Source organism: Pseudophryne corroboree, chromosome 12, assembly GCF_028390025.1.
Source record: "Pseudophryne corroboree isolate aPseCor3 chromosome 12, aPseCor3.hap2, whole genome shotgun sequence".
NCBI classification, from domain to species: domain Eukaryota; kingdom Metazoa; phylum Chordata; class Amphibia; order Anura; family Myobatrachidae; genus Pseudophryne; species Pseudophryne corroboree.
Genome location: NC_086455.1, coordinates 116,739,727 through 116,764,889, shown reverse-complemented (window position 1 = coordinate 116,764,889; position 25,163 = coordinate 116,739,727). Strand labels below are relative to the sequence as shown.

Below are 25,163 nucleotides of genomic sequence, written 5' to 3'. Positions count from 1 at the left end.
GAGAACAACACTCATTGTTCCAGATTGGCCACGAAGGACCTGGTATCCGGATCTGCAAGAAATGCTCACAGAAGATCTGTGGCCTCTTCCTCTAAGGCAGGACCTGTTACAACAAGGTCCCTGTCTGTTCCAAGACTTACCGCAGCTGCGTTTGACGGCATGGCAGTTGAACGCCGGATCCTAGAGGAAAAAGGTATTCCGGATGAGGTCATTCCTACGCTAATAAAGGCTAGGAAGGACGTGACGTCTAAACATTATCACCGAATATGGCGAAAATGTTTCTTGGTGTGAGGCCAGGAATGCTCCTACGGAAGAATTCCATCTAGGCCGTTTTCTTCACTTCCTACAAACTGGAGTGAATTTGGGCCTAAAATTAGGCTCCATTAAAGTTCAGATTTCGGCCTTATCCATTATCTTTCAAAAGGAATTGGCCTCTTTACCTGAAGTACAGACTTTTGTGAAGTGAGTACTGCATATTCAGCCTCCTTTTGTACCTCCGGTGGCGCCTTGGGACCTTAACGTGGTGTTGTTTCCTTAAGTCACATTGGTTTGAACAGTGGAGTTGAAATATCTTACTTGGAAGGTGGTCATGTTGTTAGCCTTGGCTTCGGCTAGGCGAGTTTCGGAATTGGAGGCTTTATCACATAAAAGCCCCTATCTGGTTTTCCATATGGATAGAGTGGAGTTGCGGACCCGTCCTCAATTCCTAGCTAAGGTGGTCTCATCCTTTCATATGAACCAACCTATTGTCGTGCCTGTGGATACACGTGACTTGGAGGATTCCGAGTCCCTTGATGTGGTCAGGGCTTTGAAAATTTACGTGGCCAGAACGGCTAGGATCAGAAAAACAGAAGCACTGTTTGTCCTGTATGCAGCCAACAAGGTTGGCGGCCCTGCTTCAAAGCAGAATATTGCTCGCTGGATCTGTAACACGATTCAGCAGGCGCATTCTACTGCAGGATTGCCGTTACCGAAATCGGTTAAGGCCCATTCCACTAGGAAGGTGGGCTCGTCTTGGGCGGCTGCCCGAGGTGTCTCGGCATTACAGCTGTGCCGAGCTGCTACTTGGTCGGGGTCAAACACTTTTGCAAAGTTCTATAAGTTTGATACCCTGGCTGAGGAGGACCTCCTGTTTGCTCAATCGGTGCTGCAGAGTCATCTGCACTCTCCCGCCCGTTTGGGAGCTTTGGTATAATCCCCATGGTCCTTACGGAGTCCCAGCATCCTCTAGGACGTTAGAGAAAATAAGATTTTAAACCTACCGGTAAATCTTTTTCTCGTAGTCCGTAGAGGATGCTGGGCGCCCGTCCCAAGTGCGGACTACTTCTGCAAGACTTGTATATAGTTATTGCTTACATAAGGGTTATGTTATAGTTTCATCGGTTTTGGGCCGATGAGATGTTGTTCTTCATACTGTTAACTAGAAAGTATATCACAAGTTATACGGTGTGATTGGTGTGGCTGGTATGAATCTTACCCTTGGATTACAAAAATCCTTTCCTTGTACTGTCCGTCTCCTCTGGGCACCGTTTCTCTAACTGAGGTCTGGAGGAGGGGCATAGAGGGAGGAGCCAGTGCACACCCAGAGTCAGTCTTTCTTAAAGTACCCATGTCTCCTGCGGAGCCCGTCTATCCCCATGGTCCTTACGGAGTCCCAGCATCCTCTACGGACTACGAGAAAAAGATTTACCGGTAGGTTTAAAATCTTTTTTTTTTTTTTTTTCATTTAAAAATCACTGACTTTATAAGCTTCTGCTTATTATTTTGTACTTTAGCAACCATGGCATAATATCTACATTAATATACCTGAAATACAGTAAGTGCAAATTTTGATCTCTCCCCTCCATTAGTGAGCCCGGAGGGATGGTGAAGCTGAACTCTAGTAGGGGATGGGCTGGGTGCTTCTCATCATTAAGCCTGGCCCATCGCAGCATAATGCAACAAATCGCTAGTCTATGAAGAGGACAGGGCCAAATGGCATGATTCTCATATTGACCCTGGTCCCTCCTCATAAACATCAAGGCTTCATTTGTATTGCCTACTTAGATGTTGTATTTACTGTAGGTAGAAAACGTTGATTTATACCTAACCTATAATTGTCTTCTTTTTGGTTTGTAACATGCTGATACCAGCATGCTCCTTGGGGTATTAAGATTTTTAACATTTAAATACAAGCAGAAATGTGATATTTTTGTAGTTCTCTTCAGAAGCCATTAAATCTCAGTGTAAATATTTTGTCCTGCAGCAAAGCCACATCAGCTGGATGTCCCCTTAGCCTCGTCCAATTTACTAATGGCAGCTACAGGACAAGAGGTGACTCTGAATGAAGCTGGAGTAGCTGGACAGGTTGCTGGAATTCCTCCAACACTCTTACAGGCTGATCTGAGTCCTGCACAATTGCAGCCAGGTATTGTAAAGATGCAGCTTTCTGATCTGCTATGTACATTTTTAATATCCCTAATACAGGTATGTTCACTTGGATAATTTCCATAGTCCTACAACTGGTGCTATGTATAATATAGGTAAACTAGCATATTTATTTTATGTTATAGATAATTCCCCCTATACTAAAGTTTTGATATTTCAAAGGTTCACATTTTGACCTAGATAGTAGTAAACTAGGGGTGGCCACCCAGGCAGAGACTACGAGACAGAAAATATCTATAGATACTGCAAAGAACCATGCCCCTCAGTCCTACCCACAGGTCCCCCAGACCTTATTTGCACGTGGGAAGAAAAGATAGGCATACAAGATCTCCCCTACATGTTATAAGACTTCTCTTTCATATCCCTTCTCACACCTGCTCCCACAAATCATAGAGTGTAGAATCTGCAGTGCAGAGAAAGGGGAGAATGCACGCTGCACTGACTCTGACTGGTGCACTGACTGGTGGCTGTAGGAGCTGCCGTCTTAGTCAGAAAGGTTCCCAAGATAGCATGATCCATAGCAGGGGCCTAATTCAGACCTGATCGATGTTGTGTGAAATTGCACAGCGGCCGATTATCGAATGACTGAGCATGCACCGCAGTGCGCATGCACAAGCCCAAACAGTGACAGAATGGTGTGAAAATTTAGATCGCTAGGCGAACGAAAGGTAGTTGACAGGAAGCGGGCGATTGTAGGTGGTAACTGGACATTTTCTGGAAGTGTCAGGAAAAACGCAGGCGTTCCCAAGCGTTTTCAGCTCTGGCCCCGATCAGTCTGTTTTCTTTCGCACTGTAGGAGTAAGTCCTGGGCTACGCACAGAATTAAAAATCATTAGATGGTGCGTGAGTTATGAACGAATTTGCAGATGTCCACTGTCTAGCGAAGTTTTCGTATGACATACTCATGCATTCTCACGGGGCAGGTTTACACTGTGGGCGGCGGGTGCCTGATCACAGACCTCTGCAACAACGCAGAGGAGCGATCAGGTCTGAATTATGCCCAAAGTTGTATACAGGGAAAACTTTTTGTGTCTGGAATTTTTAAGAGGTTCCAGTAGACCTGTATTTCTTTTTCATCCACTAGGGGTCACTGGAGTACTCTTGGGATATGGACGGCTTCCGCAGGAACAGGGCACTGAATATTCAAATTCAGTAACACTCCTCCCCTCCATACTCCCAGAGTACCTCAGTGTTTTTTTTCTGTGCTCGTCGGAGCAACAGGGCTGGTGTGGGGGCTCCCACACTTAGTGAATATTTTATTTTTATTTTTACAACTCAAGACACATCCCTTCCCAGTTTCTACTAAAAACATGGGTCCGGGATGGTGCCGCTGCACGGAGCAGCGCATGGCGTGTCGGTACTCACAAAGAGCACCCTCACAGCCACACGCAGCTCACTCACTGACCTGCAAGAGGTGGACGGAGCTTACAGATAGAAGCCCCGTCGCAGCCCTCCCTACAGGAGACCAGGTATGCTGGGGGGACGGGGCGGTCAGCGCACGCTGCCGCCCCGCTGTGTGGGGTCCGTGTTGTGACGCCACCCGCCCCTGCCGCTAATCCCGGCCGCCCGCCCCAGCCGCTCCGTCCGCGCTGTCCGGAGCTCAGCGCTCGCCACAGCAGAGCCGCTCCACGCCGCTCCTGCCCACCGCACTTCGTGCACACCCGCTCCGCCTAGCGCCGCCAAGAGCCGTGCCGGCCCGCCGCACTCCGTGCACACCCGCCGGCCACACGTCCACATCACGGCCGCTCTCCTTATATCGCGCTCCCCGCCTCCCTGCACTTACTCCGGACAGGTCCGGCTACACGGAGCACAGGGGGAGGGGGGAGAGGTCTGCACACAGGCAGCGCAGCTGCAAGGAGGGAAAAGCATGGGGTATATTATGCTGCATGGGTTATAATATGCTGCATGGGTTATATTAATAGGCTGTTAAGCCTATATTAAAGGCAATGTCAGGTACAGGTTATAGAGTCATGTATTGTAACCTGCCCTGTGATTCTAACTGTAAGCATGTAATGTGGGCCTTTTTAACATGTTTCCTGTGTCTTCCTATGATTCCAGAACGTTCCTGTACTACATCTCTACTCCACCGGAGGCGCAGGGGTGTAAGGGGGAATTTCCTATCAGGTTTCATATAGTACTGGCCACGTGCACTGCACTGCGGCCATATATATATATATATATATATATATATATATTTCTCTATCGTCCTAAGTGGATGCTGGGGTTCCTGAAAGGACCATGGGGAATAGCGGCTCCGCAGGAGACAGGGCACAAAAAAGTAAAGCTTTTACCAGATCAGGTGGTGTGCACTGGCTCCTCCCCCTATGACCCTCCTCCAGACTCCAGTTAGATTTTGTGCCCGAACGAGAAGGGTGCAATCTAGGTGGCTCTCCTAAAGAGCTGCTTAGAGAAAGTTTAGCTTAGGTTTTTTACTTTACAGTGAGTCCTGCTGGCAACAGGATCACTGCAACGAGGGACTTAGGGGAGAAGTAGTGAACTCACCTGCGTGCAGAGTGGATTTGCTGCTTGGCTACTGGACACTAGCTCCAGAGGGACGATCACAGGTACAGCCTGGATGGTCACCGGAGCCGCGCCGCCGGCCCCCTTGCAGACGCTGAAGAGAGAAGAGGTCCAAAATCGGCGGCTGAAGACTCCTGAGTCTTCATAAAGGTAGCGCACAGCACTGCAGCTGTGCGCCATTTTCCTCTCAGCACACTTCACACAACAGTCACTGAGGGTGCAGAGCGCTGGGGGGGGCGCTCTGAGAGGCAAATAAAAACCTTATTAGAGGCAAAAAATACCTCACATATAGCCCACAGAGGCTATATGGAGATATTTAACCCCTGCCTAACTTCAAAAATAGCGGGAGACGAGCCCGCCGAAAAAGGGGCGGGGCCTATCTCCTCAGCACACAGCGCCATTTTCTCTCACAGAAAAGCTGGAGAGAAGGCTCCCAGGCTCTCCCCTGCACTGCACTACAGAAACAGGGTTAAAACAGAGAGGGGGGGCACTGATTTTGGCGATATTGTATATATATAAAAGATGCTATAAGGGAGAAACACTTATATAAGGTTGTCCCTATATAATTATAGCGTTTTTGGTGTGTGCTGGCAGACTCTCCCTCTGTCTCCCCAAAGGGCTAGTGGGTCCTGTCCTCTGTCAGAGCATTCCCGGTGTGTGTGCTGTGTGTCGGTACGTGTGTGTCGACATGTATGAGGACGATGTTGGTGAGGAGGCGGAGAAATTGCCTGTAATGGTGATGTCACTCTCTAGGGAGTCGACACCGGAATGGATGGCTTATTTAGAGAATTACGTGAGAATGTCAACACGCTGCAAGGTCGGTTGACGACATGAGACGGCCGACAATCTATTAGGACCGGTCCAGGCGTCTCAGAAACACCGTCAGGGGTTTTAAAAACGCCCATTTACCTCAGTCGGTCGACACAGACACAGACACGGACACTGAATACAGTGTCGACGGTGAATAAACAAACGTATTTCTCATTAGGGCCACACGTTAAGGGCAATGAAGGAGGTGTTACGTGTTTCTGATACTACAAGTACCACAAGAAAGGGTATTATGTGGGAGTGAAAAAACTACCTGTAGTTTTTCCTGAATCAGATAAAATAAAATGAAGTGTGTGATGATGCGTAGGGTTACCCCGATAGCAAATATTGGCGTTATACCCTTTCCCGCCAGAAATTAGGGTACGTTGGGAAACACCCCTTAGGGTGATAAGGCGCTCACACGCTTATCAAGTGGCGTTACCGTCTCCAGATACGGCCGCCCTCAAGGAGCCAGCTGATAGGAAGCTGGAAAAATATCCTAAAAAGTATATACACACATACGGTGGTTATACTGCGACCAGCGATCGCCATCAGCCTGGAGATGCAGTGCTGGGTTGGCTTGGTCGGATTCCCTGACTGAAAATATTTTATTCATGTAGAGCATTTAATAGGATGCATTCTATATATATGTATGTGAGATGCACAGAGGGATATTTGCTCTCTGGCATCAAGATAAGTGCGTTGTCCATATCTCCCAGAAGATGTCAGGGACACGACAGTGGTCAGGTGATACAGATCCCATACGGCAGATGGAAGTATTGCTGTATAAAGGGAAGGAGTTATTTGGGGGTCGGTCCATCGGACCTGGGGACCACAGCAACAGCTGGGAAATCCAACCTTTTTTACCCCAAGTTACATCTCAGCTAAAAAAGACACCGTCTTTTCAGCCTCAATCTTTCCTTTCCCATGAGGGCATGCAGGCAAAAGGCCAGTCATATCTGCCCAGACATAGAGGTAAGGGAAGTAGACTGCAGCAGGCAGCCCTTTCCCAGGAAAAGAAGCCCTCCACCGCGTCTGCCAAGTCCTCAGCATGACGCTGGGGCCGTGCAAGCGGACTCAAGGTGGGGGGGTAGTCTCAAGAGTCTCAGGGCGCAGTGGGATCACTCGCAAGTTGACCCCTAGATCGTACGAGTATTATCCCAGGGGTAAAGATTGGAGAGTCGAGACATCTTCTCCTCGCAGGTTCCTGAAGTCTGCTTTACCAACGGCTCCCTCCGACAGGGAGGCAGCATTGGAAACAATTCACAAGCTGTATATCCAGCAGGTGATAATCAAAGTACCCCTCCTACGACAAGGAAAAGGGTATTATTTTTCCACACTATATTGTGGTACTGAAGCCAGACGGCTTGGTGACACATAGTCTAAATCTAAAATGTTTTGAACACTTACATAAAAGGTTCAAATCGAGATAAAGTCACTCAGAGCAGTGATAGCGAACCGGAAAAAAGGGGACTATATGGTGTCCCTGGACATCAAGGATTACCTCCATGTCCAAATTTTGTCCTTCTCATCAAGGGTACCTCTGGTTCGTGGTACAGAACTGTCAATATCAGTTTCAGACGATGCCGTTTGAATTATCCACGGCACCCCGGGCCTTTTTACCAAGGTAATGGCCGAAAAGATGTTTCTTCAAAGAAAAAAGGCATCTAAATTATCCCTTACTTGCACGACCTAAAAAGGGCAAGTTCCAGAGAACAGTTGGAGGTCGGAAGAGCACTATCTAAAGTAGTTCTTCGACGGCACGACTGGATTCTAAATATTCCAAGAATCGCAGCTGTTTTCCGACGATACGTCTGCTGTTCCTAGGGATGATTCTGGACACGGTTCAGAAAAAGGTTTTTCTTCCCGAGGAAAAAGCCAAGGAGTTATCCGACCTGTCAGGAACCTCCTAAAACCAGGAAAGGTGTCTGTACATCAATGCACAAGAGTCCTGGGAAAAATGGTGGCTTTTTACGAAGCAATTCCATTCGGCAGATTCCATGCAAGAATTTTCCAAAGGGATCTGTTGGACAAATGGTCAGGGTCGCATCCTCAGATGCACCTGCGAATAACCCTGTCGCCAAGGACAAGGGTATATCTTCTGTGGTGGTTGCAAAAGGCTCATCTATTGGAGGGCCGCAGATTCGGCATACAGGATTTGATCCTGGTGACCACGGACGCCAGCCTGAGAGGTTGGGGAGCAGTCACACAAGGAAGAAACTTCCAGGGGGTATGGACGAACCTGGAAAAGTCTCTTCACATAAACATTCTGGTACTAAGAGCAATCTAAAATGCTCTAAGCCAGGCGGAACCACTCCTGCAAGGAAAACCGGTGTTGATTCAGTCGGACAACATCACGGCGGTCGCCCATGTAAACAGACAGGGCGGCACAAGAAGCAGGAGTGCAATGGCAGAAGCTGCCAAGATTCTTCGCTGGGCGGAGAATCACGTAATAGCACTGTCAGCAGTGTTCTTCCCGGGCGTGGACAACTGGGAAGCAGACTTCCTCAGCAGACACGATATTCACCCGGGAGAGGGGGTCTTCATCCAGAAGTCTTCCACATGCTAATAAACTGTTGGGAAAGACCAATGGTAGACATGATGGCGTCTCGCCTCAACAAGAAACTGGACAAGTATTGCGCCAGGTCAAGAGATCCACAGGCAATAGCTGTGGACGCACTGGTAACACCTTGGGTGTACAAATCAGTATATGTGTTTCCTCCTCTGCCTCTCATACCAAAGGTATTGAAGATTATACGGTGAGGAGGAGTAAGAACAATACTAGTGGCTCCGGATTGGCCAAGAAGGACTTGGTACCCGGAACTTCAAGAGTTGGTCACGGACGACCCGTGCCCTCTACTTCTGAGAAGGGACCTGCTACAACAGGGTCCCTGTCTCTTTCAAGACTTACCGCGGCTGCGTTTGACGGCATGGCGGTTGAACGCCAGATCCTAAAAGGGAAAGGCATTCCAGAAGAAGTCATTCCTACCTTGATTAAGGCAAGGAAGGAAGTCACCGCGAAACATTATCACCGCATTTGGCGAAAATATGTCGCGTGGTGCGAGGATCGGAGTGTTCCGACGGAGGAATTTCAACTGGGTCGTTTCCTACATTTCCTACAATCAGGATTGTCTATGGGTCTCAAATTGAGATCTATTAAGGTTCAAATTTCGGCCCTGTCAATATTCTTCCAAAAAGAATTGGCCTCAGTTCCTGAGGTACAGACTTTTGTTAAAGGAGTACTGCATATACAGCCTCCTGTGGTGCCTCCGGTGGCACCGTGGGATCTAAATGTAGTTTTAGATTTCCTCAAATCCCATTGGTTTGAACCATTGAAAAAGGTGGATTTTAAATATCTCACATGGAAAGTGACTATGTTACTGGCCCTGGCTTCCGCCAGGAGAGTATCTGAATTGGCGGCTTTATCTTATAAAAGCCCTTATCTAATCTTCCATTCGGATAGGGCAGAACTGAGGACTCGTCCGCATTTTCTCCCTAAGGTGGTATCAGCGTTTCACCTGAACCAACCTATTGTGGTGCCTGCGGCCACTGGCGACTTGGAGGACTCCAAGTTGTTGGACGTTGTCAGAGCCTTAAAAATATACATTTCAAGGACGGCTGAAGTCAGAAAATCTGACTCGCTGTTGATACTATATGCACCCAACAAGTTGGGTGCCCCTGCTTCTAAGCAGACGATTGCTCGTTGGATTTGTAACACAATTCAACTTGCTCATTCTGTGGCAGGCCTGCCACAGCCTAAATCTGTTAAGGCCCATTCCACAAGGAAGGTGGGCTCATCTTGGGCGGCTGCCCGAGGGGTCTCGGCATTACAATTCTGCCGAGCAGCTACGTGGTCGGGGGAAAACACGTTTGTAAAATTCTACAAATTTGATACCCTGGCAAAAGAGGACTTGGAATTCTCTCATTCGGTGCTGCAGAGTCATCCGCACTCTCCCGCCCGTTTGGGAGCTTTGGTATAATCCCCATGGTCCTTTCAGGAACCCCAGCATCCACTTAGGACGATAGAGAAAATAAGAATTTACTTACCGATAATTCTATTTCTCGGAGTCCGTAGTGGATGCTGGGCGCCCATCCCAAGTGCGGATTATCTGCAATACTGTACATAGTTATTGTTAACAAATTCGGGTTATATTGTTAAGGAGCCATCTTTAAGAGGCTCTTTCTGTTATCATACTGTTAACTGGGTTTAGATCACAAGTTGTACGGTGTGATTGGTGTGGCTGGTATGAGTCTTACCCGGGATTCAAATTGCCTCCCTTATTGTGTACGCTCGTCCGGGCACAGTACCTAACTGGAGTCTGGAGGAGGGTCATAGGGGGAGGAGCCAGTGCACACCACCTGATCTGGTAAAAGCTTTACTTTTTTGTGCCCTGTCTCCTGCGGAGCCGCTATTCCCCATGGTCCTTTCAGGAACCCCAGCATCCACTACGGACTCCGAGAAATAGAATTATCGGTAAGTAAATTCTTATTATAAACACACCTTAGTAGCAATTTTACTGAGTCGTGGAAGTGTCTGTCTTTGTTTATTGTGTTGTCTGTCTGCATAATGAGTACGGCACCAGCAAAGACTAAAAAGAAGTTTTACTGCAATGTCTGTACATGAATCTACACATGTTCAGTATGTTTTGTAGGTTTCCACTCCGGAACCCGGTTTCATTCCTATGTTACGCAAGTGTAATGGATGGGTTGCAATTAGAATTGGCCGCTCGACACGAGCGGCAAGATCGGAGTCTCGGATGAGACCGCCAAATCTAACGGAGGAGTCTCAGCCGTTGCAAAGGTCCAACTTCACTTTGGGTAGCAAGGTATTAATTTAATTGGTCTTATAATTTAACCGTTTCTGCTATGTTGCAGTCTGACAATTCTATGCCAAATCTCACGGCGCTAAATAAGGGTGAGGAGGGCACATTAGACCAGCAGTCAGATAGTGCAGTTTTTGACACATTGATAATGAGAGACTAAGGAGCCTATAACATAATAAGTCGTATTTACTAAACGACAGATCTCCAATGGGGTTCTTTTTTAGGATATCTTAATAAGATGTTAGTAGAAACACAAAATAACCGAATAACCGGTTCTATACCTTCTACTTACCCGTTTCCACACAGTGACATCTACATTGGAGAATCCGCCATTGGTGGATTCGTCTGTGTCAAACCTTATAAAGACCCTTCAGACGTAAGATAGATTTGGGTCACTAAGGCGCTTTTTGTATGGAAACAATGACGATCACGTTATACTTATCGTTAATCAAATCGGAGAAGCTGCTAAATAGCTATGTACAGCTTCTGCTGCCGCCTGTTAGCTCGCTTCTCGCCTTTCATCGTCGCTAGTTACAGCACGACAGGTTCTCTGGCTGCGTTCTTGGCAAGCGAAGTCAGAGGTCAAAAGAATACGGTTGCCAGAAGTTGTTTGGTCCTAAAATTGACAGATGCATTTCTCAGGCCAAGGCGGAGGGGAGAGAGTCTAGTTTCCTGCTATTGCCTCCACTGGTACCAAGACGGAAATACTCTGGTCCGGCGTTCACTTTAGACTTCAGTCCTGTCAAGGCTGTGGTACAGCCACGCCTTGTAAACCAGGGCGCTAAAATCATCAACAAGCCAGTGGCTTGACGGGCTCCCAGGCCATTTTGGATTTCCAATTGTGGTAGCGCGCCTTAAGATGTTACATTTGCCGGGATTCCAGACATCCACTGATGGATGTATCCGCAATTTAGTGTTAAAAGACTTCCGCCACTGCGTTTTGTTTTGTTTTTCAAAACTGGACTGTCTCTGTCGGACGACAAGAAGGCGTTTTGGCAGATTGCCATTCAGTCTCTGCTGGATTCAGCAGTTTTTTAATTCCAGCCTGGTACACCAACAAGGTCAGGGTTATTATTCCCATCTGTTTGTGGTACCGATTTTGGAGGGCTCCGTCTGTCTCAATCAGTAAGTCACTTACTACAGATTGAATATGGAATTTCTGCGGTCAGTATTTGCAGATTTGAAGCCACAAGATTGCATAATTGCGCTTGATTTCAAGGATACGTACTTACACATTTCGATTTGGTCACCTCATCAGAGGTTCTTGCGTTTTGCAATAGGCCACACAGGCCCTACCATTTGGCCTCTTGTCAGCGCCTCGGGTATTCGCCAGAGTGATGTCTGTGATAATAGCTCATCTCAGATCCCTGGCAGTGACTATCGTTCCGTACTTAGACGATCTGCTCATGAAAACTCCGTCTCAACAGATGCTCCTCCAACTTGCGCTGCTAACATACACCCCGGTTGGAGTGTCAATTTCAAGAAATCGCATCTATTTCCGTCTCAACGACTTCAATTTCTAGGTATGATTCTCGAGACGGTAAATCAAAGAATTTCCCTACTACAACAGAAAGTACAGATTATTCATCTGGTACAATAAGTGCTCAAGCCACGCACACTCTCGGTACATTTGTGTATTCTCCTATTAGCAATGGTGGTGGCTTTCGACGCGCTTCAGTTCGGAAGTTTTCCCTCTCGTCCATTTCAACAATAGTGGTCGGCCTCGCATTCTGCAGATTTCCCACAGGGTGAGGTTGTCGGCAAGGGCGAGGGTGTCTACTCTGGGGCTCAAGGTTCACAATTTAACCGCAGGCGGCGGCTGGAATTGAATAATTCTAACGGCGAACGTGAGTCTCAGAGGTTGGGGAGCTATAGTTCAAAATTGTCAGCGACAGGGTCTCTGGGCGGATCACGACAAATTGCTGTCTAAAAATGGCCTGGAACTCCGCGCAATTTACAATGCACTACGACAAGCATTACACATGCTTCCCTCTCAGACTGTCCAAGTACAGTCAGACAACGCGACTGCAGTCGCATACATCAACAAACAAGGAGGAACGAGAAGCCGCATGGCCATGCGGGAAGTAGCTCGAATCCTCAATTGACCAAAATACCACCAGGTGATATTGTCGCCAGGGTTCATTCCGGGAGTGAACAACTGGGAGGCGGATTATCTCAGCCGTCGGGATTTTCATCCAGGAGAATGGGCATTAAATCCAGAGGTGTTTCAAAAGTTGGTCCACAGGTGGGATATCCTCAGGTGGACCTGATGGCATCTCGCAACAATTACAAACGCCCCAGTATGTGTCCGGAACGAGAGATCCAAGGGCAGTGGCGGTGGATGCTCTCACAATCGCGGGCCCGTACAGCCTCGTGTATCTGTTTCCACCGTTTTCCGCTGCTCTCTGTCGCTAAAACGGATCACAAGAGAGTCCGTCACAGTCATACTGGTGATGCCTCATTGGTCTCGGAGAGCTTGGTTCTCGGATCTCCGCGGACTACTCGCAGACGATCCTTGGCCGCTCCTACTACGTTCAGACCTGTTACAACAGGGTCCGTTCTTTTACCCCTATTTAGCGCGGCTACGTTTGACGGGGTGGTTGTTGAGACCGCCCTCTTAAGAAGAGAGGGCATTACAGTATCGGTTATACCAACCATGTTACGAGCTAGGAAGCCGGTTACGGCAGCTCATTATTACAGAATTTGGCGTGCCTATATAGGTTGGTGTAAAGCTCGGAAGTTTCCGATATCATCTTTCAAGTTATTCCGTCTTTTGTTATTTCTACAGACGGGTTTAGATGGAGGACTGCGTTTATCTACACTAAAGGTGCAGGTATCTGCTTTGTCAATTTACTTTCAAAGACGATTGGCTCTATTGCCGTCTATACACACCTTTCTCCAAGGTGTCCTCAGAGTTCAGCCTCCATTCATTCCACCTACAGCGCCATAGGACTTGAATCTGGTTTTAGATTTCTTACAGTCTTCATATTTTGAACCCTTACAGCAAGTGGATATAAAGTTTCTCACTTGGACAACAATTTTTCTTCTAGCCTTAGCTTTGGCAAGGCGTGTTTCGGATTTGGGTGCCTTGTCATGCAAGCCACTGTATTTGGTGTTTCATGATGACAGAGCGGAACTTCGGCCGAATCCCGATTTCTTACCAAAGCTAGTGTCATCTTTTTCACATCAATCAACCAATAGTAGTTCCTGTGTTGACAGCACATTCTGGAACTCTGAATGTGGTACGCGCATTACGCGTTTGTGTCCCGAACGTCTACAGTTCGTAATACGGATACGTTGTTTGTTCTCTATGATGCTGCCAAGTGGAGGCCAGCTTCTCAGCAGACCTTATCCAGATGGATAAAACTGACTATACGTCAGGCTTACCTTAAGGCTAGGTTACAGTCGCCTACATCAGTAATAGCTCATGCCACAGGTTCTGTTGGAACGTCATGGGCAGCTGGTCGTGGAGCTTCTACGACGCAGCTTGACCGTGCGGCTACATGGTCTTCAGTGCACACGTTTGTGCGCTTTTACAAGTTTGATACGTTTGCGGCATCAGCATCTAGCTTTGGCCGCCTAGTGTTACAGGTGTCAAACAGCTCTCCCGCCCACAGGGGAAGCTTTGGTACGTCTCAAGAGTACTCCAGTGACCCCTAGTGGATGAAAAAGAAAATAAAATTTTGGTACTTACCAGGTAAATCCTTTTCTTTGAATCCATAGGGGGCACTGGACGCCCACCCAGAGCAGTTTTACCTGGGTTGTATTAAGCTCAGGGGATCTTATGGTAACACATTTTCACCAACTGTTTCAAATTATAAGGTTCTATCGGTTATGGTGTCAACTGTTTCGTTGTCAGTAACGTTATGTGTCAACTTTGTTGTTGTCCGTTATGTTATAGGTAATTCTCCATTGTCAACCTCTCTATAGTTCCTGTTCGGCTCAGTAAAAAACACTGAGGTACTCGGGGATATGGAGGGGTGGAGAGTTCTAAATTTAAATATTCAGTGCCTTTTCTGCTAAAGCCGTCCATATCCCAAGAGTACTCCAGTGCCCCCTATGGATTCAAAGAAAAGGATTTACATGGTAAGTACCAAAATCCTATTTTTAGCGCGGCTGCGTTTGACGGGGTGGCTGTTGAGACCGCCCTCTTAAGAAGAGAGGGCATTACAGTATCGGTTATACCAACCATGTTACGAGCTAGGAAGCCGGTTACGGCAGTTCATTATTACAGAATTTGGCGTGCCTATATAGGTTGGTGTGAAGCTCGGAAGTTTCCGACCTCATCTTTCAAGTTATCCCGTCTTTTGTTATTTCTACAGACGGGGTTAGATGGAGGACTGCGTTTATCTACACTAAAGGTGCAGGTATCTGCGTTGTCAATTTATTTTCAAAGACGATTGGCTCTTTTGCCGTCGGTACACACTTTTCTACAAGGTGTCCTCAGAGTACAGCCTCCATTCATTCCACCTACAGCGCCATGGGACTTGAATCTGGTTTTAGATTTCTTACAGTCTTCATATTTTGAACCCTTACAGCAAGTGGATATAAAGTTTCTCACTTGGAAAACAATTTTTCTTCTAGCCTTAGCTTCGGCAAGGCGTGTTTCAGATTTGGGTTCCTTGTCATGCAAGCCACTGTATTTGGTGTTTCATGATGACAGAGCGGAACTTCGGACGAATCCCGCTTTCTTACCAAAGGTAGTGTCATCTTTTCACATCAATCAACCAATAGTAGTTCCTGTGTTGACAGGACATTCTGGAACTTTGGATGTGGTACGCGCATTACGCGTTTATGTATCCCGAACGTCTACAGTTCGTAAGACGGATACGTTGTTTGTTCTCTATGATGCTGCCAGGATGGGTTGGCCAGCTTCTAAGCAGACCTTATCCAGATGGATAAAACTGACTATACGTCAGGCTTACCTTAATGCTAGGTTACAGCCGCATACATCAGTAACAGCTCATTCCACACGTTCTGTGGGAACTTCATGGGCAGCTGGTCGTGGAGCTTCTACGACTCAGTTTTGCCGTGCGGCTACATGGTCTTCAGTGCACACGTTTGTGCGCTTTTACAAGTTTGATACGTTTTGCGGCATCAGCATATAGCTTTGGCCGCCTAGTGTTACAGGTGCCAAACAGCTCTCCCGCCCACGGGGGAAGCTTTGGTACGTCCCAAGAGTACTCCAGTGACCCCTAGTGGATGAAAAAGAAAATAGGATTTTGGTACTTACCAGGTAAATCCTTTTCTCTGAATCCATAGGGGGCACTGGACGCCCACCCAGAGCAGTTTTACCTGGTTTGTAGTAAGCTCAGGGGATCTTATGGTAACACACTCTCACCGACTGGTTGAAATTTTCTAGTTCTATCGGTTATGGTGTCAACTGTTTCGTTGTCAGTTACGTTATGTGTCAACTTTATGGTTGTCCGTTATGTTATAGGTAATTCTCCATTGTCAACCTCTCTATCGCTCCTGTTCGGCTCAGTAAAAAACACTGAGGTACTCTGGGAGTATGGAGGGAGGAGTGTTAGTGCCCTGTTCCTGCGGAAGCCGTCCATATCCCAAGAGTACTCCAGTGCCCTCTATGGATTCAAAGAAAAGGATTTACCTGGTAAGTACCAAAATCCTGTGATCTCTGTCATCCACTAGGGGACACTGGAAATTAGACAGCTGGTGTGTGAAGAATGGAGACGGGAGGTGGCACAATGTATGCAAGAATTTTGAAGTGCACAGCTAGCTCCTCCCCCTTCACAACCCCCCAAACCCCCCCCCCATCCCCCAATCCCTCCAGTTTGAAAAATTGTGCTGAGGAGGTAGAAGTACATCAGGAAGCGCTGGCTCCATAAAGAAGTGTATGCTAGGATTGCAGTGCCCTTATCCCACTTCATTAAAGGAGGGAGCCAGGTTACACTAAGGTACTCTCTGGACTACTTGTGAGACACAGATCCTGGTGGAAGGGTTCGGCTACTCACTAAGGGTGAGTAGTGGTGGTATCAAGTACCCTTCACCCAACCCCAAACCCCCTCCTTCCCCGCAGTGTAGACACACAGTGAGGATTAGCACCGCTGGTAACAGCATTCCCCCACCGAGCGCAGCAGTTACGGAGAGCTGGCGCCAGGAGTTGATATCTCTGGACCGGATGGTAACCAACAGAGACGCTGGGCTTTAACCGCGGCAGGCGCGACAGTGAGTCCAGCATGCAGAGGAGAAAGCGTTTAGGAGGACCCGGACAGGCGGGGGAAGTGGAGGCGGCGACAGTGCTACAGGGAACCGAAGCGCAGGGGAGCTTAGCGGTAATAATACGGCGCCGGAGGCGAGCTCCGGAAACCAAGGGTGAGCAGCGCCCTCCCTGCCAGTATATGACAGGCAAGGGAGATGACTATAATTATTCAGTAGCGACCAATTTAGATAGACTTAATGCGCGCTATGATAGGTTAGGCTGGGGGATAGGAGGGGGGTGGATCAACAAGGTGGGCTCTTAGTTGCCATAGCTCCAAGATCTCACTTCAAAAATCCCAAATTTGCTTTTAACAGAAGTAATAGTACCGGTACCAGTACCACAGAAATGGACGGGTTTTATTCAAATCTTTTTGTGGTACCCAAACCAGATGGCTCAGTCAGACCCATTCTATATTTAAAGTTGTTAAATCAATTCCTGACCGTTTACCGGTTCAAGATGGAATCGATAGTCAGTCATTGCAGGGTTGGAACAACAGGAATTCATGGTGTCAATGGACATAAAGGATGCATACCTACATGCTCCAATTTGGGCACCACATCAAGCATATCTGAGGTTTGCTGTGTAGAAAAACCACTACCAATTGAGAGCACTACCGTTCGGCCTGTCATCGGCTCCAAGGATCTTCACAAAGATTATGGTATGGAGGTAACAATAATACTTTATTTGGATGACCTTATCAAGACCCCGTCCCCGGGAATCTTCATCCGGGAAGCACAGATAACTTATCAGGTCCTGACTCAACACGGTTGGATTGTGTACTTCAAAAAATCCAATTTACAACCAACCCAAAGAATTCAATTCTTATGTCTCATCCCGGAAGATAAGATTCAAGACATCAGAAACATGGTTCGCCAGGTTTTACAAAATCAGACTGTGTTTCTAAACCTTTGTATAAGGCTTCTAGGGAAGATGGTAGCATCTTTCAAAGCGATTCAATAAGGCAGACTTCACTCAAGACCTTTCCAGATGAACCTGATCGCACAAGGGGCAAGTATGCACCTGTGTCTTCACAGGAAAATTCGATTGTCATCCCAAGCGAGAATTTTGTTAGGTTCTTGTGGACCGACCACCAAACAATCAGTGGGAAAACGATTTGGAATCTGGGATTGGATCATTTTGACAACGCAAGCAAGTCTCAGAGGATGGAGTGCAGTTCTAGGCAACCATCAATTTCAGGGGAGGTAGTCTCAGTACGAGAGCAGATTACTGATAAATGTGCTGGAGTTACGAGCCATCTACAATGCACTTCAAGCGGAGAGCCTAGTAAGAGCACAGCGCGTGATAGTGCAGTCGGACAATGTGAAAGCGGCGTATATAAACCGTCGAGGAACAAAGAGCAGGATGGCCTTAAAGGAGGCTACAATGATTCTGTCTTGGACAAAAAAGCTCAACATAATTTTGCCGGCAGTCTTCATTCCAGGTGTGGACAACTGGGAGACAGATTACCTCAGCCATCAAGACATGCACCCAGAAGAGTGGAGTCTACACCCCCAAGTCTTCGGTGGTGGTTACCACAGGTAGATCTCATGGCATATCATCACAATCGTCAACTTCCGAGATATGTGACCAGGACACGGGATCCAGCAGCAGAGGCAGTGGACGCACTGGCGATTCACTGGCCTTACGATCTGGTTTACATATTTCCACCATTTCCTTTATTACCAAGAGTGTTAAAAAAGATAAAACAGGAAAGAGCGTGGGTAATTCTGATGGCACAGGACTGGCCTCGCAGAAGTTGGTACTCTGATCTGAGTGGTCTCCTAGCGGAGGAGCTGTAGAGGAAGGAATTACCAAGGTAATAAGTTCGGCGCTTGTTAAGGTGAGATGCTTCTCGTTAAAGCTGCTGTTAGAAAGGGGTAGTTAGCCCCTATGGTTAACAAAAAAGAACAATATATACAGCGCTTAGAGAACTGGATATGGATATCCATATCCAGTTCTCTAAGCGCTGTATATATTGTTCTTTTTTCCTAGCGGAGGAGCCTTGGAGGTTACCGCAGAGGGAAGATCTATTGTCACAGGGTTTATTTCTACACCCAGACTTGAACCGCCTGCGTTTAACGGCGTGGTTCTTGAGACCAGTATACTAAAGGAAAAAGGGTATTCCAAAATCAGCTATTCCTGCCATGTTAGTGGCAAGAAAGCCGGTTACTGCAGCACAATATTATTATAGAATCTGGAAGAAATACTTGAATTGGTGCCAGCCTAAGGGTTGGAACCCCAGACAATTTTGGAACCCCAGACAATTTCCCCTTACCAGATTGTTGCGCTTTCTACAAGCTGGTTTGGACGGTGGTCTGAGGTTGGGATCCTGAAAAGTACAAGTCTCTGCACTTTCAATCTTTTTCCAGCAATGTCTGGCGTCCTTACAGGAGGTACAGACATTTTTACGGGTAGTGTTGAGACTACAACCACCTTTTCGTCCTCCCACAGCTCTGTTGGATTTAAACCTGGTGTTAGAATTTTTAAGATCTGACCTTTTTGAACCTTTGGAAAGGGCAGATCTTAAATAAGTGTCCTGGAAGACTGTCTTGCTGCTTGCCTTGGCTTCGGCAAGGAGGGTATCGGAATTGGGAGCCCTATACTGTAAGAGTCCCTTTCTTGTTTTCCACTAGGATAGGGCGGAACTCCGTACTAGAGCAGAGTTCTTGCCTAAGGTGGTTTCGGGTTTTCACATAAACCAACCAATTGTGGTCCCATCTTTTCAGGTGTCAGAAGGGGACTGTTCATTGGATGTTGTCAGGGCATTAAGGGTTTGCGTACAGGCTGCGAGCTCCCTTAGAAAGTCAGACGTTTTGTTGTTTGTGCTGTATAATGGTCCCAAGAGGGGTTGGCCAGCTACAAAAAACTTTGTCCAGATGGATGAGACTCACCATCAGACGAGTGTATATCTCCAGTTGTAAGAGAGTCCCGTTTCGGGTGGGTGCTCATACCACCAGGTCGGTAGGGGCTTCTTGGACGGCTGCCAGAGGAGCTTCTACTGGCCAACTTTGTAGAGCGGTGACGTGGTCCTCCGCACACACATTCACTTGCTTCTACAAATGTTATACTTTTGCGTTTAGGGATTCAAATTTTGCCCGTTTGGTTTGCAGGCTTCCGACAGCACCCCCGCCCATGGGAGTATCTTTGGGACGTCCCCAGCTGTCTAATCTCCAGTGTCCCCTAGTGGATGACAGAGAAAAGAGGTTTTTGGTACATTAATCTATTTCTCTGAATCTACTTGAGGACACTGGACGCCCACCTGCCAGCCTGCGTGTTCTTGTTGTTTTGGCTCAAAAATGTTTTTCAGATAACAGTTTTGATAGTTGCTTGGTTGATGTTTAACGGTATGGTATGGTTGTTTACTTCACAAATGTTTTTTCTTTCATGTTCCCTCTTCTCTCTTTAAATTTCTGCTGGGGACTCCGTAAGGACCATGGGGTATAGACGGGCTCTGCAGGAGACATGGGCACTCTAAAGACTTTAGATGGGTGTGCACTGGCTCCTCCCCCTATGCCCCTCCTCCAGACCTCAGTTAGATCCTGTGCCCAGAGGAGACTGGATGCACTGCAGGGGAGCTCAACTGAGTTTCTCTGAAAATACTTTTTGTTAGGTTTTTTATTTTCAGGGAGCACTGCTGACAACAGGCTCCCTGCATCGTGGGACTGGGGGGAGAGAAGCAGACCTACTTAACTGATAGGCTCTCCTTCTTAGGCTACTGGACACCATTAGCTCCAGAGGGTCGGAACACAGGTGTCGTCCTCGCTGTACGTCCTGGAGCCGCGCCGCCGCCGTCGTCCTCACAGAGCTGGAAGATAGAAGCCGGGTGAGTATAAGAAGAAAGAAGACTTCACAGGCGGCAGAAGACTTTAGATCTACACTGAGATACCGCGCAGCGGTAACGCTGCGCGCCATTGCTCCCACACATACACACACAGAAGGCATACTCACTGCTTATGTAAGCAATAACTATATACGAGCCTTGCAGAATTTAGTCCGCACTGGGACGGGCGCCCAGCATCCTTTACGGACTAGGAGAAAAAGATTTACCGGTAGGTTTAAAATCTTATTTTTTCAAACTGAAGGGATGGGGTGGGTGAAGGGGGAGGAGCCAGCTGTGCACTTAAATTTTTTTACATACGTTGTGCAACCTCCGGTCTCCATTCTTTACACCCCAGCTGTCTAATCTTCAGTGTCCCCTAGTGGATTCAGAGAAATAGATTTATCGGTAAGAACCAAAATCCTCTCTTTCTCTGACGTCCTAGTGGATGCTGGGAACTCCGTAAGGACCATGGGGAATAGCGGGCTCCGAAGGAGGCTGGGCACTCTAGAAAGATCTTAGACTACCTGGTGTGCACTGGCTCCTCCCACTATGACCCTCCTCCAAGCCTCTGTTAGATTTCGTGCCCGGCCGAGGTTGGGTGCACACTAGGGGCTCTCCTGAGCTCTTAGAAAGTAATAGTCTTAGATTTTTTTATTTTCAGTGAGACCTGCTGGCAACAGGCTCACTGCAGCGAGGGACTAAGGGGAGAAGAAGTGAACTCGCCTGCTTGCAGCCGGATTGGGCTTCTTAGGCTACTGGACACCATTAGCTCCAGAGGGATCGACCGCAGGCCCAGCCTTGATGTTCGGTCCCGGAGCCGCGCCGCCGTCCCCCTTACAGAGCCAGAAGCATGAAGATGGTCCGGAAAATCGGCGGCATGAAGACTCTGTCTTCACCAAGGTAGTGCACAGCACTGCAGCTGTGCGCCATTGCTCCTCTTACACACTTCACACTCCGGTCACTGAGGGTGCAGGGCGCTTGGGGGGGGCGCCCTGAGCAGCAATAAAAACACCTTGGCTGGCTAAAATACCTCAATATATAGCCCCAGGGGCTATATATGAGGTAAATACCCCTGCCAGAATTCCATAAAAAGCGGGAGAATAGGCCGCGAAAAAGGGGCAGAGCCTATCTCCTCAGCACACTGGCGCCATTTTTCCCTCACAGCTCCTGCTGGAAGGAAGCTCCCTGGCTCTTCCCTGCAATCTACAGTACCAGTAAGAGGGAAAAGAGAGGGGGGCATTAAATTTGGCAGTATATATATTTTATTGAAAAGCAGCTATTAGGGATATAACTCAGTTAGTCCCTGTATATATATAGCGCTCTGGTGTGTGCTGGCATACTCTTACTCTGTCCCCTCAAAGGGCTTTTTGTGGGTCCTGTCCTCTGTTTGAGCATTCCCTGGGTGTGTGGAGTGTGTCGGTACGGCTGTGTCGACATGTTTGAGGAGGATAATGATGTGGAGGGGGAGCAGATGCCTTTAGCAGGGATGTCACCCCCTGGGGGGCAGACACCTGAGTGGATGAGTTTATGGCAGGAAATGAGTGCACGTATAGACTCCTTACATAAAAAATTTGACGACATGCCGACTGTGGGACAGCCGAGTCTTCAGCTCGTGCCTGTCCAGGTGTCTCAAAAGTCATCAGGGGCTCTGAAACGCCCGCTATCTCAGATGGCACAAGTAGATGTCGACACGGATACTGACACCAGTGTCGACGACGATGAGTCAAATTTAATGCCCGTTAAGGCCATTCACTGCATGATTGAGGCAATGAAGGAGGTGTTAAATATTTCTGATTTACATCCAGGTACCACAAAAAAGGGTATTATGTTTGGGGAGAAAAAACTACCTGTAGTTTTTCCCCCGTCAGATGAATTAAATGAAGTGTGTGAAGAAGCGTGGGCTTCCCCTGATAAGAAATTGGTAATTCCTAAGAAGATACTAATGGCGTTCCCTTTCCCGCCAGAGGATAGGTTACGTTGGGAAACACCCCCTAGGGTGGATAAAGCGCTCACACGTTTGTCTAAAAAGGTGGCACTACCGTCCCAGGATACGGCCGCCCTTAAGGAACCTGCTGATAGAAAGCAGGAGGCGATCCTGAAGTCTGTATATACACACTCAGGCATTATACTTAGACCAGCTATTGCGTCAGCATGGATGTGCAGTGCTGCCGCTGCGTGGTCAGATAAACTGTCAGAAAATATTGACACATTAGACAGAGACACGATTCTGCTAACAATTGACCATATCAAAGACTCAGTCTTATACATGAGAGATGCACAGAGGGAAATCTGCCGGCTGGCATCTAAAGTAAGTGCATTATCCATCTCTGCTAGGAGATGCTTATGGACTCACCAGTGGACTGGAGATGCAGATTCCAAAAGGCACATGGAAGTTTTGCCTTATAAAGGGGAGGAATTATTTGGGGATGGTCTCTCCGACCTAGTTTCCACAGCAACGTCTGGGAAGTCAGCATTTTTACCCCATGTCCCCTCACAGCCTAAGAAGGCGCCATTTTATCAGGTTCAGTCCTTTCGGACCCAGAAAAACAAGCGGGGAAAAGGAGGGTCTTTTCTGTCTAGAGGCAGAGGTAGGGGAAAAAGGCTGCAGCAAACAGCAGGTTCCCAGGAACAAAAGTCCTCCCCCGCTTCCTCTTCCAAGTCCGCCGCATGACGGTGGGGCTCCACAGGCGGAGCCAGGTACGGTGGGGGCCCGCCTCATGAATTTCAGCGATCAGTGGGCTCGCTCACAGGTGGATCCCTGGATCCTTCAAATAGTATCTCAGGGATACCAGCTGGAATTCGAGGCGGCTCCACCCCACCGGTTCCTAAAATCTGCCTTGCCGATTGCTCCCTCAGACAGGGAAGCGGTGCTAGCAGCGATTCACAAGCTGTATTCCCAGCAGGTGATAATCAGGGTACCCCTACTTCAACAAGGCCGGGATTGCTATTCCACACTATTTGTGGTGCCGAAACCGGACGGTTCGGTGAGACCCATTTTAAATTTGAAATCCTTGAACACATACATAAAAAAATTCAAGTTTAAGATGGAATCGCTCAGGGCGGTTATTGCAAGCCTGGACGAGGGGGATTACATGGTATCCCTGGACATCAAGGATGCTTACCTGCATGTCCCCATTTACAATTCTCACCAGGAGTACCTCAGATTTGTGGTACAGGATTGCCATTACCAATTCCAGACGCTGCCGTTTGGACTCTCCACGGCACCGAGGGTATTTACCAAGGTTATGGCGGAAATGATGATACTCCTTCGAAAAAAGGGAGTTTTAATTATCCCATACTTGGACGATCTCCTAATAAAGGCACGATCCAGTTGTTAGTGGGAGTAGCACTATCTCAGGAAGTGCTGCGCCAGCACGGCTGGATTCTGAATACCCCAAAGTCACAGCTGGTCCCCACGACACGTCTAATGTTCCTGGGAATGATTCTGGACACAGTCCAGAAAAAAGTGTTTCTCCCGGAGGAGAAAGCCAGGGAGTTGTCTTCTCTAGTCAGAGACCTCCTAAAACCAAAACAGGTATCGGTGCATCACTGCACGCGGGTCCTGGGAAAGATGGTAGCTTCTTACGAAGCAATTCCATTCGGCAGGTTCCATGCCAGAATTTTTCAGTGGGACCTGTTGGACAAGTGGTCCGGATCGCATCTTCAGATGCATCGCTTGATAACCCTGTCCCCAAGAACCAGGGTGTCTCTTCTATGGTGGCTGCAGAGTGCTCATCTTCTGGAGGGCCGCAGATTCGGCATACAGGACTGGGTCCTGGTGACCACGGATGCCAGCCTACGAGGCTGGGGGGCAGTCACAAAGGGAAGAAACTTCCAAGGACTATGGTCAAGTCAGGAGACTGCCCTTCACATAAATATTCTGGAACTAAGGGCCATTTACAATGCCCTAAGTCAAGCAAAATCCCTGCTCCTACACCAGCCGGTGCTGATCCAGTCAGACAACATCACGGCAGTCGCCCATGTGAATCGACAGGGCGGCACAAGAAGCAGGATGGCAATGGCAGAAGCCACAAGAATTCTCCGATGGGCGGAGAATCATGTACTAGCACTGTCAGCAGTGTTCATCCCGGGAGTGGACAACTGGGAAGCAGACTTTCTCAGCAGGCACGACCTCCACCCGGGAGAGTGGGGACTTCATCCAGAAGTCTTCCAAATGATTGTAAATCAATGGGGTCGTCCACAGGTGGACATGATGGCGTCCCGCCTAAACAAAAAACTAGAGAGGTATTGCGCCAGGTCAAGAGACCCTCAGGCGATAGCTGTGGACGCTCTAGTGACACCGTGGGTGTACCGGTCAGTTTATGTGTTCCCTCCTCTACCTCTCATACCAAAGGTATTGAGAATAATAAGAAAGCGAGGAGTAAACACAATTCTCGTGGTTCCGGATTGGCCAAGAAGAGCGTGGTACCCGGAACTTCAAGAGATGATCTCAGAGGACCCGTGGTCTCTGCCGCTCAGACAAGACCTGCTACAGCAGGGGCCCTGTCTGTTCCAAGACTTACCGCGGCTGCGTTTGACGGCATGG

At 48.0% G+C, this 25,163-nt stretch overlaps 1 protein-coding gene across 12 annotated transcripts in view; it reads left to right on the top strand.

Annotated features, from left to right (window-relative positions):
- Window positions 1-25,163, top strand: part of MGA (MAX dimerization protein MGA) — a 428,176-nt gene that overhangs the window by 380,002 nt on the left and 23,011 nt on the right. For all 12 annotated transcript variants that reach the window (XM_063947913.1, XM_063947912.1, XM_063947915.1 and 9 more), the window contains one exon: window positions 2,246-2,407. In XM_063947913.1, the coding sequence (XP_063803983.1) occupies window positions 2,246-2,407 (162 nt within the window). The remainder of the gene's footprint in view (window positions 1-2,245; window positions 2,408-25,163) is intronic.